Here is a 12,088-nt window from a genome sequence, read left to right on the forward strand (position 1 = left end):
GAGAATTTTAGACCCAGGGCATTTCTTGAGATATTTTAATAGTACTATCTCTGGTTTATGAGCCCCTGTCGTGGCATGATGGGCTGACTGCAGGGACTGAAGAATGCTGTCCCCAGATTTAATTATCTTGGGGCATCACCACTGCACAGTCATTTTGCTCACTGCATCTGCAGTCTTTGCTGAAATGGAGGTTATGGGATAACAACTTAAAGGCTAACTCATTAATGCTCCAGATGAATGAGGTAATGTGTCAGCAGACCAAATTGGTGCCCAGATGTGTTCAGCTAGAGCCTTGTATCTCTTTTGCAGGTTTGTGATGTATTAATGGGGATGTCTTTACGCATCGTCACTGCCTGTATACATTTGAATGATGTAGATGTGATACCTTCTGGGCACCCAGCCCCTCACACTATCAATTTCTTAAACACCAAGGAGCTTTCAGTGGCTTGGAGTAAAATTCTAATGATGCCACAAGGTGCCTAATTAATAGAGATTCCAACCACAGCATCAGCATGGTCCCTGTGTTTTTTTTTTCATCCATGTTTACTGGTGAGAGTTAGACCAATCCTAACTATTTAATGGGAGCAATGGAGTAAATTAGGTCTTCACATTGTGAAGGCTGGGGATTTATGGTTAGCTCAGAACATTTCTGTCCTCTCCATGTTCAAGTGGTTGACCTTTCTAAAGTTAATTTGTTTCCCCATCTGTGCCATGCATTTCAGGAGGACATGGAGAATAGACTTGATGCCACCCAAGAGTGCTCATCCCCTCTGCACTGCTCAATACTGCCCTTTGTTCAGATTCTCCTGATTGTGGTCTACTCATTTCTGGGCTCCTTTGTTGATCTAAAAAAATATTATATGTTCTTTTGCTGGTAACATGGAAAACTGGATGGTTTGAAAGAGAAATACATTTGTGGATATATCTGCATTATACAAATCTGAATGAATAACAGCATTTGAAATATTTAATTATGCAGTTAGTTTTTCTGACTCTTGTAAGATGATTAAAAATGCTTGAAATTGAAGAGTGACAAAGACAGCTTTTCCTAATAGTTCCCCAGATATCTTCATCTGTGCTAATTTAATTCAAACTTAGTAGAGATTGAACATAGCAGATTAACCAATGCATTGAAACCAATCCCTATTTTATGTAATCGCTTTTGCAGCCTGATAGTTTCAAATGGGTTTGGCCTTCTGAAAAGAATCTTTGATATTACATGTTTATTTTTTTTTTAAAAAAGGCAGTGCTACTTATTGCTCACACAGTAGTCATTTACCATGTAACTGTGGAGATGAAAACTACGTCATTTTCTCATTTTACAGACTGGGTCACCAAGACTCAGAATCAACTGGTTCTCCTATGCTTATATAGCTAAGAAATAAGAAAGCTTGGCTTTGCTTCTAACTTTTTTGCCCACTGCATGTGTTTGTGTAAAGAAATTACCTTTGCAAATACCTTGTATTCTAGACCAAAATTCAGCTGGTTTGCTTTCACCTTCCTTCTTGGGTATCTTTTTGATCACATAGTCATTTCAAGCTAGTGCTATAGCATGCTGAAGGGGGGAGGGTACTACACTGAAGCAAGAGAGGTCTCTTGGCATTTTGTTCCCTGCGGTGAGCCTTCTTTTGTGTCCAGCTTGGAAAATCAGGCCTGAGGACAAATAGGTTGGTTAAATCTAAAGAATTTGTTTTATTCCTGCTTCTTGCTGTTGAATCCTGTTTATTTCCTTGTACTCCTTATTTGCTGTTCCTTGGGCATTCTAACCTTCCTAGCTCTGCTTAGTCTTGGGGCCTACTGGTGAGAGCCTTGAAGGTATGCAAGATGGAGTCAATTTTGTTGGCAGTACTGCAGCCTATGACTGTTGTTAAGTTCAGCCCTGTATGTTCAAGCAGGGAGGCAATGACAAACGGTTTATTGTAAGGCCTTTGATTTCCCTCGGAATTGTAAGCATCTAGGCTGACTCATCTCTCAAAAGCTCCTCTCTCTCTCTCTCTCTCCCTTCCCCTCTCTCTCCCTCTCCCTCTCCTTTTTGGGCTGATGATGATTTGAGGTTTCACTGTTTGTTCTTACCTTTTTTTTTTGAGGAGGGGAGGGATTTATTTCCATCCTGTGTTTTGGGGGAGAGAAGCAGCTCTGCTCTCTGGGTGAACAGCTTTGGTAAGCTACAAGAAGAGATAGCTGAAACTCCAAGTCAGGTACAAAGATGTTTGAATTGGGATAAGGGGAGGGGGACTGTAATGTTTGTTAGAAATTTTAAGCCAAAACCAGACTGGGTATCAAGATGAGACCCTCATTGATGGATTTTAGATTTGCTATTGTAAGTGGGGTTTGCTATAAGTTTGGTATGAAACTGTACTTAAATGCATATATGCCTTTGGTTAAAATGGTTACGTTGTGGTTATTTGGTGGTCCAGCTTTGGTGTTCACTTTGGGTTCAGGGTATGTGCTTTGCAGTTGAAGGAATTTTAGAATCTATGGGCTTTCATCTCGGCTTCATCTAAAAACCACAGGAAAAGCCCTCACTCTTTCTCATGCTGTACCTCAGTTAGCCAGCAAGCATTTCTTGTATCTATGACTTGCCATTAAGGTATGCAAGGAAAAGAGAATTTGTTGATAAAACTCAAGAAGTATATTTTCTTTATAAACAGCATTGCTCATTTGTTTAGGTTATATGATGAATCTTTTTCCTACCTTTTATCTGTTACAGCCTATATTACTGATCTTTGAATTTTAAGCCCCTCTCAGAATAAAATATAGAACATATTTGTAAACCTTCATTAGAGTAAAGCTTAGAAAAAATGGTATAGGATTTCTTCTTTTTGTCAAAAGCCTTAGCTCTCCATGTCCCAAATTATTTTCTCTGCCATAAACAAAACTAATTTAGTCCTAAACCTTGCTATTTCCATGCAGGATCTTTGATATATGTCACCAGCCCTTTGCCCCTTAGCTGACGTACCTGCTTCAGGCTTTCTATGCAAAACAGGGTTTCCATCTCTCTCTCTCTCTCTTTCTCTCTCTCTCTCTCTCTCTCTCTCTCTCTCTCTCTCTCTCTCTCTCTCTCTGTGTTTTACAAAGGTACAGCTATGACTCTGTCACTCTCTGCCTATACCCCCATAGTAGTGCCTCATTGCCTAGAGAAAAAAATTCTATCTCTTTAACATGTTGTTATGGGGCCTTTCATGATTTATCTTCTCCCAACTTGTGCATATTGCTTTAAGTAGATAACAATCTTTCTTCCATTTCTTTTCCTTTGCCCAAGCTTTGTCTCTTTCTCTCTGCCCCCCCCCATCTCCAGGCAGACTTAGATATTTTCTCCTGTCTGTTCTCACAGTACTTTTTCTTTATATCTTTGCCAGCTGACATACCAAAAGATTTTGCAAACTGTTGCTAACCTGAGTATGTCCTTCACTGCAGTATTGTATCTTTCATGAGAGGAACAGTATTCTCTTGTTTACCCCCTGAATATTTAGTACCTGGTTTAAAGTGGACAATTGATACAGATTTCTCTTTAATACAGATTTCTTTTTTTCTTTTAATGAATTGCTGAAATATCAAGAGTATCAGAGGATGTGATAAAAGATGCTTATGTGGGGTCCAGGGAGGTAACCAATGAGGGATGTTCAGCCTGAGCACAAGATCATATAGGGCTATGGGGAAAGGCCATATAAAACCCTGTGCTGTTATATTAAGACATACTTTACTGTGATTACTAATTCTGTATAGAGTCTCACTAGGAATAGTCTAGAGATGATGTTTTTTTCATAAAAGTTGACTCCCCCCCCCCAAGAAATGCAATATAATCAGGTTTAAAAAATGAGAAAAACTACCAACAAACAAAAATCCTGCCACTAAAGACTATCTGTTAGAATTTTGGTGTGTTTCTTTCAATGTTTTATGCATGTTTTTCTTTAAATAGGTATAATCATAATTTTTGTACTTTGTTTTTATTGTTGAAAATCTCTTTATAAGCATACATGTATGGTTACATCATTTTTCATATTAGTTATTACATAATTATATAAGTAATCTTTTTCTGGGCTAGCTTTTTCTTTTCTTTCCTTCTTTCTTTCTTTTTAGTGGATGGGTCATTTGTATATGATGTTTCCTGTTTGTAGCAAGATTTCATTAGGATAGATTCCTAGAAGGGGAATTACTAGGTCAAAAGGCCTGGGGACAAATTTTGGCTCCAGACCCATGTGTCCAGCTTGTCTTCTGAAAGAGTTATTTAAATTTACAGTGTTCATTATCTTGGATAGATGCCTCCTTTTTATCTAACCCAGATAGCTTAGAGCATCATCATGAAAGAAAAGAAAAAAAAATCTATCAGTGTTGTAATTAATTAATAGAAAATATTATGTCTTATTGCTGTATCAAACTGTTTTTTTAAAAAATATAAGGTTGCTTATTTTTAAAAAACTATTTTCTTTAATTTTTGTTAGTTTCTCTTCTGGGCTATCTATTCAGAGCTGTTTTTTTTTAAAGTTGGTTTTCTTTTTTTTTTTTTTTTGCCCCTGAATATTCAACACAGAGGCGGCAGCTCAGCTTGAGGGTGAAGCCGCCTCCCAGTTTTCCCTCCCTCTTTACCCCCTCCCTATAGTTCCTTCCACCAGGTCCAGTCAGTGACAGTTGGATGATGCAGTCTTGATAATCATCCTATTCCAGAATGGGTGGCTGCATCCCTCTTCTAAAGGCAGCAAGGACACGATGTCCCATAATCATCTCCCTTTTGCTGTTGTTGTCTGCCTTCATTTTTTTAGTGAGCGTCCTGGGAGGAGCCCCAGGACAGAACCCAGACAGCAAGATGGACATGGTATCCATTCACAGCCTCTCTGAGCTGGAGCGCCTGAAGCTGCAAGAGACTGCTTACCACGAACTCGTGGCCAGACATTTCCTCTCTGAATTCAAGCCGGACAGAGGTGAGCTATACCCGGAGTGTGGAGTCCTTGCCTTTGGGCAAGTAGACCCCCCGGGCTTCCGGAATGGGGCAGATTGAAAGTCTAGGAGGGTAAGAGGGGGGTCATTACTGATCTCAGAACGGGACCAGTCTCCTGGTGCCTTGGGAACGGAAGAAGCTGGAGTTGAATACTGTTTGTTAAATTTCAGAAAAGGCAAAAGATTAGTTGAGTTGAGTCGAAGCCTGGGGTTTTGAGGGAACGGTAAGCCCGGTGGGACCGAGGACAGGTAAAGAACGGGGCTCACCACGTGTAGTGGGAGAATCCGGCAAAGAGGGTCCAAGGATCAAAGGGGCACTCTAAAAGAGGACTGGGACAGGAAGAGACTGCGCGGTTGAGAGAGATAGAGACAGCGAGAAAGAGGCAGAGAGACACGGACCAACCGGAGCAAAGAGCGGGCTACCAGTGCGGGCTTGAGGTTTGGCTGTGGGAGGTGCGCTCCGAGCGCAACCCAGCACTGCTAGTTGCGGGGGACCAGGCACAGGACGGGGTTCCAGAGCTCCGGGAGACCTCAGGGGTATGCGCACAGATTTGGCTGCGGGCTTTACGGGAGATGGGGGGGGGGGGCATGTTCGCTCTGCTAGAGGGGCGTTCCCTTAAGACTGGGAAGTGCAAGGGTAGGAGCCAGGACTGCCAGGCGCGCACCCCTGGTGCAGCCTGAACTGAGTGCAAAGAGGGAGGAGACCCCGCTGGCAGTCATCACTGCGGGATTTGGCGCCGAGACACAGCCAGGTTGTCGCGGATTCTCTCACCGCAGCAGGGGGAACGAAGGCAAAAACGCGCGTGAGCACTTCCGCAGTAACTTGGCGACCCTCACCCGTGGTTGGCGCTGCAGGCAGAGCCCCTCCCCTCGCCTGTTGCATGATCGGAGCGCCTCTGAGCTTTTGAATTTATGTTTTAAGCGTGCTTGCTGAGCAATTACTGGCTCATAGTAAGATGCGTCTGGCGCATTTAACTGCTTAGGCTAAATTCCTGGAACCTTGCACGTGTTAGGTGGGGCTAGTCTTGTTGTCAGATGGGGAAACTGAGGCTGGGCAAAAGCAAATACTGTTTTTGGGCTGGACAGAGGGCCACCTCCCCCTCCAGTGGCTACATATCAATGCAGTGTTTTAGTTACATCTCACTTCCTCTATGTATGTGAATGCATATGTCTTTTTCTTTTCTCCTTCCATAGCTCTACCCACTGACCGTCCAAACACCTTGGAGAGGTGGATTTTGATGCTGAGAGGACAAGACAGGGGTGAGGGCTCTCTCTCTCTCTCTCTCTCTCTCTCTCTCTCTCTCTCTCTCTCTCTCTCTCTGTCTCTTTCTCTTTCTCAATACTGGAAATGGCCAATGCTTATTGCCCCTGAAGACTCTTCGCTGTCCCTCCCAGATACCGCCCCCCCCCCCAGGGGTTTATAACAGGAAGTGGAGGAATAGCTGCTGGTTCTTTTGGTAGTCCTCTCAGACCTGCCTTAGGTTCCCGGTGGACAAACCACAGGCAGATCAATTTGAAGAAATCTTGCTCATTGCTTCAAGGTGGTCCTGCACTGGCAAGACGTAGGCAGGGATGAAACCTTGAGCCATATCTGGTGGTTGAGTGACACCAAGTCATTTTTACGTAACCAATTCAGGGTCTCGCTCCCCAGGGAGGGGGGCTGCGGGCAGTGCTGCAGGTCTTTGAAATTTCTCATTCTTTCCCAGCTGCATCACTCAAGACTTTCGGCATCCGCCTGGAAGAGGTACTGGTGAACGAGCTTACCCGCCGCAAGCAACGGGAACTGACAGCCACGATGCAGGTTGAAGATATCAACGGTTCCACTGGTCCTCGTCGTCGGGGAAACGTGGTGCGAAGAATGTTTGGACGCGTGAGGCGCTTTTTCAATCGCAGGAGGAATGAGCCCACCCTGCCCAGAGAGTTCACTCGCCGTGGGCGTCGAGTGAGTTCAGTCTTCGAGGTTTCAGGCAGGGGCCCTCTGTGGAAAGGGGTCAAGGCCTGTGTCTTTATGGTGTGGGGGCTGTACAGAAGTAAAAAGGGCAGGGCTTGTCTTACTGCAGAGAGACTGTAGAGTTCTGGATGTTGCTCTCGGCACTTAGAATGTCTCAGTGGTTGCTCCTTTTCCTCCATTTCAAGATAGTTTGGATTTTCCCACAGGGTGCAATTTCTGTGGACAGCGCAGCTGAACTGGAGAATGGAGCCCTGCTGCTGCACATCCTGCAGCTCTCGGAGTTTTCATTGCCTATTGGGCAGCGACTTCTGGGATCCAAAAGGAAGATGAGCCTCAACCCAATTGCTGAGCAAATCCCTCAGATTGTTGAGACTTGCTGCAAATTCATTGAGAAACATGGTAAGGAAGCCACAAATGGTTAAATCCAGGGAGGAGGCAACTAAAGAAAAAAAAAGGAAGAATGTTCTAGAAAGGGAGAAAAAGGAGTTGTGGGATGGAAGGCTTGAGTAGCATTCTCCTGATAATTTCACTGAAAGTTGGGATGAAGATGCTTAGGGTGAACAAGGGAAACATAATTGGGGAACAAGGGTCATAGATGCTCAGGTTCTCTGGTCTTTTCTTTCAGGCTTAAACTCCGTGGGGATTTTCACCATTGAGTACTCTCTGCGGAGGGTGCTTGAGGTAAACTGACTGTATTTACATATTTGTTCTTTAGGTAAAAAAAGAAAGGTAGAAATAAGGGCTCTCTCATACATATAGGATTGTGTCATAATTGACAGTGTGTGTTGTGGGGGGGGGGATGAGGGCTAAGGTCTTCTTTATAGACCCTTTGATATACTATATAGCCATCTATCTTTACTGAAGCCTGTCACTTGAAGAACTGTCAAGACCCAGCCTATGATGGGCAAGGAAGACATTTCACAACTTCTCTCCCCTCTTTTAGCTCCGTGAGTTATTTGACAGAGGCCTGGATATTGTGCTGGATGACAGTGTGAATGTCCATGATGTGGCCGAACTCCTCAAGGAGTTTTTTCGTGAGATGAAGGACCCTCTGCTGCCTGATGATCTGTACATGTCCTTCCTCCTGACTGCAAGTGAGTTCTCTGCCCTCCATTGTTGGGGCAAGGGGGAAAAGCAATATACAAATCTGGGGAACATAATGAAAGAGCTCAGGCTAGAGAATTCCCAGGAATCTAGGGTAGGATAAACAACAGAATATGAAATATATCTTTCCAGAATACATAGTCATTATTTGTTAATGAAAATAAAAACATTAATAAAATCTTCTCCTAGTTGCTTTTTTTGTGTCTCTTGCTGTTCCCTTATAAACCTGCTGCTTGGAAATTTCTCTTAAGCTTCTGGAAGTTGTTAGATGTGCCCCTTAGGGCAAAGAAGAACCCAGACTTTATAGAGATTTAATTTTGAGGCTGAGAATGGCACTTCTTGCCTTTAGAGATCCTGATCTCAGTCGGGTGTTTTGTAAGGAAGCAAAAAGCATGTTGCCAGGGTACTTTTTCCACTCACTAGCAACCATAAAGCAGAAGTATCTCTCTTTTGGTATCAGGTTGCTACCAAGGCTAGCCCTCTAAATAGGCCCCATTTTCCTTCCTCTAGCTCTGAAGCCCAAGGATCAGGTTTCTGCCCTGCAGCTTCTGGTCTACCTGTTGCCACCTTGCCACAGTGATACCCTTGAACGTCTGCTGAAGGCACTGCACAAAATCACCGAGAACTGTGAAGACTCTATTGGCATTGATGGACAGCTGGTAAAAAATTATGGGAAAGGGTAGTGAAAAATAAGATGGTTGTAAAGTGAGTAAAGAGAGAAAAAGCTAACAATAAAAAGATTATACATCTTTTTGCATAGCTTCAAAGTTGAACACACTTTTTACCTAGGTTCCAGGTAACCGAATGACTTCCACCAACTTGGCCCTGGTGTTTGGAACTACTCTCCTGAAGAAGGGGAAGTTGGCCAGTAAGGAATCCAGGAAGACTAAACTGGGGATTGATCACTATGTTGCATCTGTCAATGTGGTCCGTGCCATGATTGATAACTGGGACGTCCTCTTCCAGGTAAGTAGGGATTTTTGAATACGGTACTCCACACATTCTTCTGTTCACAAAACATCCATGACCAAGACTAGAAAATCCTCCATGTGCTGATCACAGTGCCTTCAATAGTGAATACCCAATAAAGAATAAATGAAACGGGATATGCAATTAAGGTTACTATTTTTACTTTCAGATACCACCCCATATTCAGAAGGAGGTTTCTAAGCGTGTGTTCAAGTCCAGCCCTGAAGCCCTGGATTTTATCAGACGCCGGAAACTGAGGAAGATCCAGTGAGTGGAATTTTGATTTCCTGGCTTGTTTATGTTTACCCTATAGGGCTTATAGTTTCACACTATCTTGATATTAACAAACTTTGTGGCAAACCTACTAACTTCTTCAATTTTTTCTCATTCAGGAGTGCTCGCATAAAGATGGAAGAGGATGCTTTACTTTCTGATCCAGTGGAAGACTCTGCTGAAGCCCAGGCTGCTGTCCTTGCTCAGAGCCAGCCCTTTGATGAAGGTCAGTTCCCCTTCTAAAGGTCAGGCCCTTCCCAATAATCAGTCCTTTGAAAGCCCTTACAGAGAGCTAGGTTTGTGTTGAAGATAAGCCCCTTGAGGAAGGTAAATCCTCTGAGAATGTTATGTCTGTAAATGAAGAGTTAGTATTTAAATATTTCAGTGAGTGAGTTGTTTTGTGGGAAGTTCAAGGTCTTGAAATCCCATAAGACCTTTATATTCATGGCCCACATCTTGAGGACATACCAGAGTTTGATAAAGAAGATGATGGTAAGAATGAGGAAGGTAGTGGTAAGGATGGTGATGACACCCTAAATTTTGATGATCTACCTCCTCTTGAGGATATTCTAGAACTTGATGAAATCCCAGAACTCACGGAGACCCCAAACTTTGAAGACTAACCTTATTTTCATGTTGTTTCAGACCCTGAAGGAGCCCCAGATGTGCAGGATGACCTCGAAGAAAACCTGAACTATGACTTTGAAGATGAATCGGATTTTGAAGATGATGACCATCTGGATCTTGCAGAGGTTCCCTATCTTGATGTAGTTCCAAACAATGAAGATACCGACTCAGATGCTGATGAAATCCCAGGTAATGATGAAGTGCCACTCATTAATGGTATTCCAGATAATGTAAATGCTCCAAATAATGATGAACCCCAAGATTCAGAAGAAGTTCCCAAACTTGAAGGGATCCCAGCAGCTTATTAAGTTCCAAATGATGAATCCTCAAATGAGGAAGAGATCCCAAACCATGACAATATCCAGAAAGTTAATGGGACTTTAGACTCTAAAGAAGACCTCAATTTTAATGAAGTTCCAGCTCTGCTTCTTTGCCTTGTATTGTATTTGAAACTCAAAACTAGGTCTTAGTGTCTTGAGCTACTTGCAAAGTATAAAGTTTAGAAAGCTAAGAAGTTAACATTGTTACTATTTTCCAGGTTCCACTGAAAAAGGTTCCACTGAGGAGCCCACTGTGCCTGCCAGCACTGCGGGTCCACGTGACAACAAGGAAGGAGTGGGTAACCCCCGCAATGCAGGCCGCCGATTTTTCCGTCTGCCCCGGGAGAAGAAGGGCAAATCTGGCATCCGCTTCTTTCCTTAGATGTTTTCCCTTCTATAAGATGCCGGACAGGGGAAAAGGGTGGGGTAGAGCTGGAATGTCACAGGAAACAGTAAAGAGTCTTGAAGACAAAGAACTAAGGATAAGAAGGAGTTCCACCTGATGCTCGGGTCAGGATGGGAATTCCAAATACACTGCCAGCCCCATTACTGGGGATGATTGGTATCTTCAGCTGGTAAAGGCAGAGATACTTCTGTGTCATGCCCAGGCTCCCTGGTGCTACCTTGCCTTTTCTTTTAACCCTGATCCAGGCTTTCTCTCACTACAGCAGCCCCTTCCTTTAATTGATGTTACATTTGTGGTAAACATCTGTCCCAGAGAAGCTCACAAATCTCGAGGTGCATTCCCTCTCCCCAAGGGGATTGCATGCTTCTCCTGACTTTCCTACCCCCCTCCCAAGAGCTCACTGGAAAGGCCCTCAAGAGGCATGTTAGAACGTTAGGTTAGCCTACTGACAGCTGACAAAGAATTAATGCTAAATTGTGTCACATCAACTCATAGCCTGTGTCCCCACAGCAAATCCACCACCTCAGAATTTTCCCCCTCAAATTATTTAGACCAATGGCTTGTCAAACAGCCGCTACAAAAAATTCTGTGCAGTTTTGCTCAGGACATGCCAATGGGGAGACCTCAAGTATAAGCCTAACTAGCTTTTGGGGTCAAAAGTTAGAGAAAAAATAGATTTTAGTCCTGGACCTGTTTTAAAGACAGCTGGTGTTCACGCCCCTGTTGTCAGCAAAGCAACTAGTTAGGCACAGACACATAGTTCCAAGTAGTTAAAATCACCTGATTACAAACACTCTTACTTGTTGTCCCTGTAGATCCTCTATGCAGGACAGTACAAATTTGGTGGGACTTGCTCTGGCAAAACACAGATATGGGTTATTATGGCATCCAAATTATAACTGATATTTATGGATAACAAGAGCTAAGGTCCTTAGAATGAAGGATGTATTGTATTGAGGGATAGAAACTGTTCATACAATGGGTAACAACCACAGAGCTCGAAGATTTGTGATTGTTAAAACTTCTCTGGCGTTTCATCATTAATAAACATCTGTGTTGTGATAGCAGCATATTCATGGTGTACAGTGTGTTGTTTTTCACTTACAATTTGGGGGGGGCAAAATTTGGGAAGCTCCAAGTGAAGATCTGAAGCTGGAACTAAGACAAGAAAGATGAATAAAGGGGAAGGGTTGATATTAAATGAAGAAGAGATGACATGATATAAAATGGGGAGGGAATGTGGGATAAAAAAAGGGGGAGTGAATGGTACAAGATAAGGGGTGATGGGGAATAAAGAAGGAGCATGAGGTAGGATAAAGAGAGTTAAGGGGTATAAAGAAGATATATGAAATAAATGGGAGAGATGATGCTGGATGAAGAGGAGGGAATGATATGGGGTAAGGGAGAAGGGTGATGGAGAATCTAAAGGAGATGGCATAAGTTAAAGGGAAGAAAGGAGGTCGAGTAAAGAAGGGATGTTATAGGGTAAAGAATGGGGATAGG

At 43.2% G+C, this 12,088-nt stretch overlaps 1 protein-coding gene across 4 annotated transcripts in view; it reads left to right on the top strand.

The window, feature by feature from the left end:
- Positions 1-11,656, top strand: part of Arhgap36 (Rho GTPase activating protein 36) — a 28,926-nt gene extending 17,270 nt beyond the window's left edge. For 2 of the 4 annotated variants that reach the window (XM_076918309.1, XM_076918310.1), the window contains exons 2-13: positions 4,761-4,919; positions 6,130-6,195; positions 6,642-6,877; positions 7,093-7,285; positions 7,512-7,567; positions 7,830-7,980; positions 8,501-8,649; positions 8,780-8,956; positions 9,129-9,226; positions 9,352-9,458; positions 9,878-10,048; positions 10,398-11,656. In XM_076918309.1, coding sequence (XP_076774424.1) covers positions 4,761-4,919; positions 6,130-6,195; positions 6,642-6,877; positions 7,093-7,285; positions 7,512-7,567; positions 7,830-7,980; positions 8,501-8,649; positions 8,780-8,956; positions 9,129-9,226; positions 9,352-9,458; positions 9,878-10,048; positions 10,398-10,561 — 1,727 coding nt within the window. In that variant the 3' untranslated portion in view covers positions 10,562-11,656. Of the gene's footprint in view, positions 1-4,607; positions 4,920-5,565; positions 5,739-6,129; positions 6,196-6,641; positions 6,878-7,092; positions 7,286-7,511; positions 7,568-7,829; positions 7,981-8,500; positions 8,650-8,779; positions 8,957-9,128; positions 9,227-9,351; positions 9,459-9,877; positions 10,049-10,397 lie in introns of those variants that run through there. The other 2 variants (XM_076918308.1, XM_076918311.1) reach the window with 2 other exon arrangements.
- Positions 11,657-12,088: the final 432 nt, after the last annotated feature.

The sequence above is a fragment of the Arvicanthis niloticus genome, chromosome X (genome assembly GCF_011762505.2).
Source record: "Arvicanthis niloticus isolate mArvNil1 chromosome X, mArvNil1.pat.X, whole genome shotgun sequence".
Classification (NCBI taxonomy): domain Eukaryota; kingdom Metazoa; phylum Chordata; class Mammalia; order Rodentia; family Muridae; genus Arvicanthis; species Arvicanthis niloticus.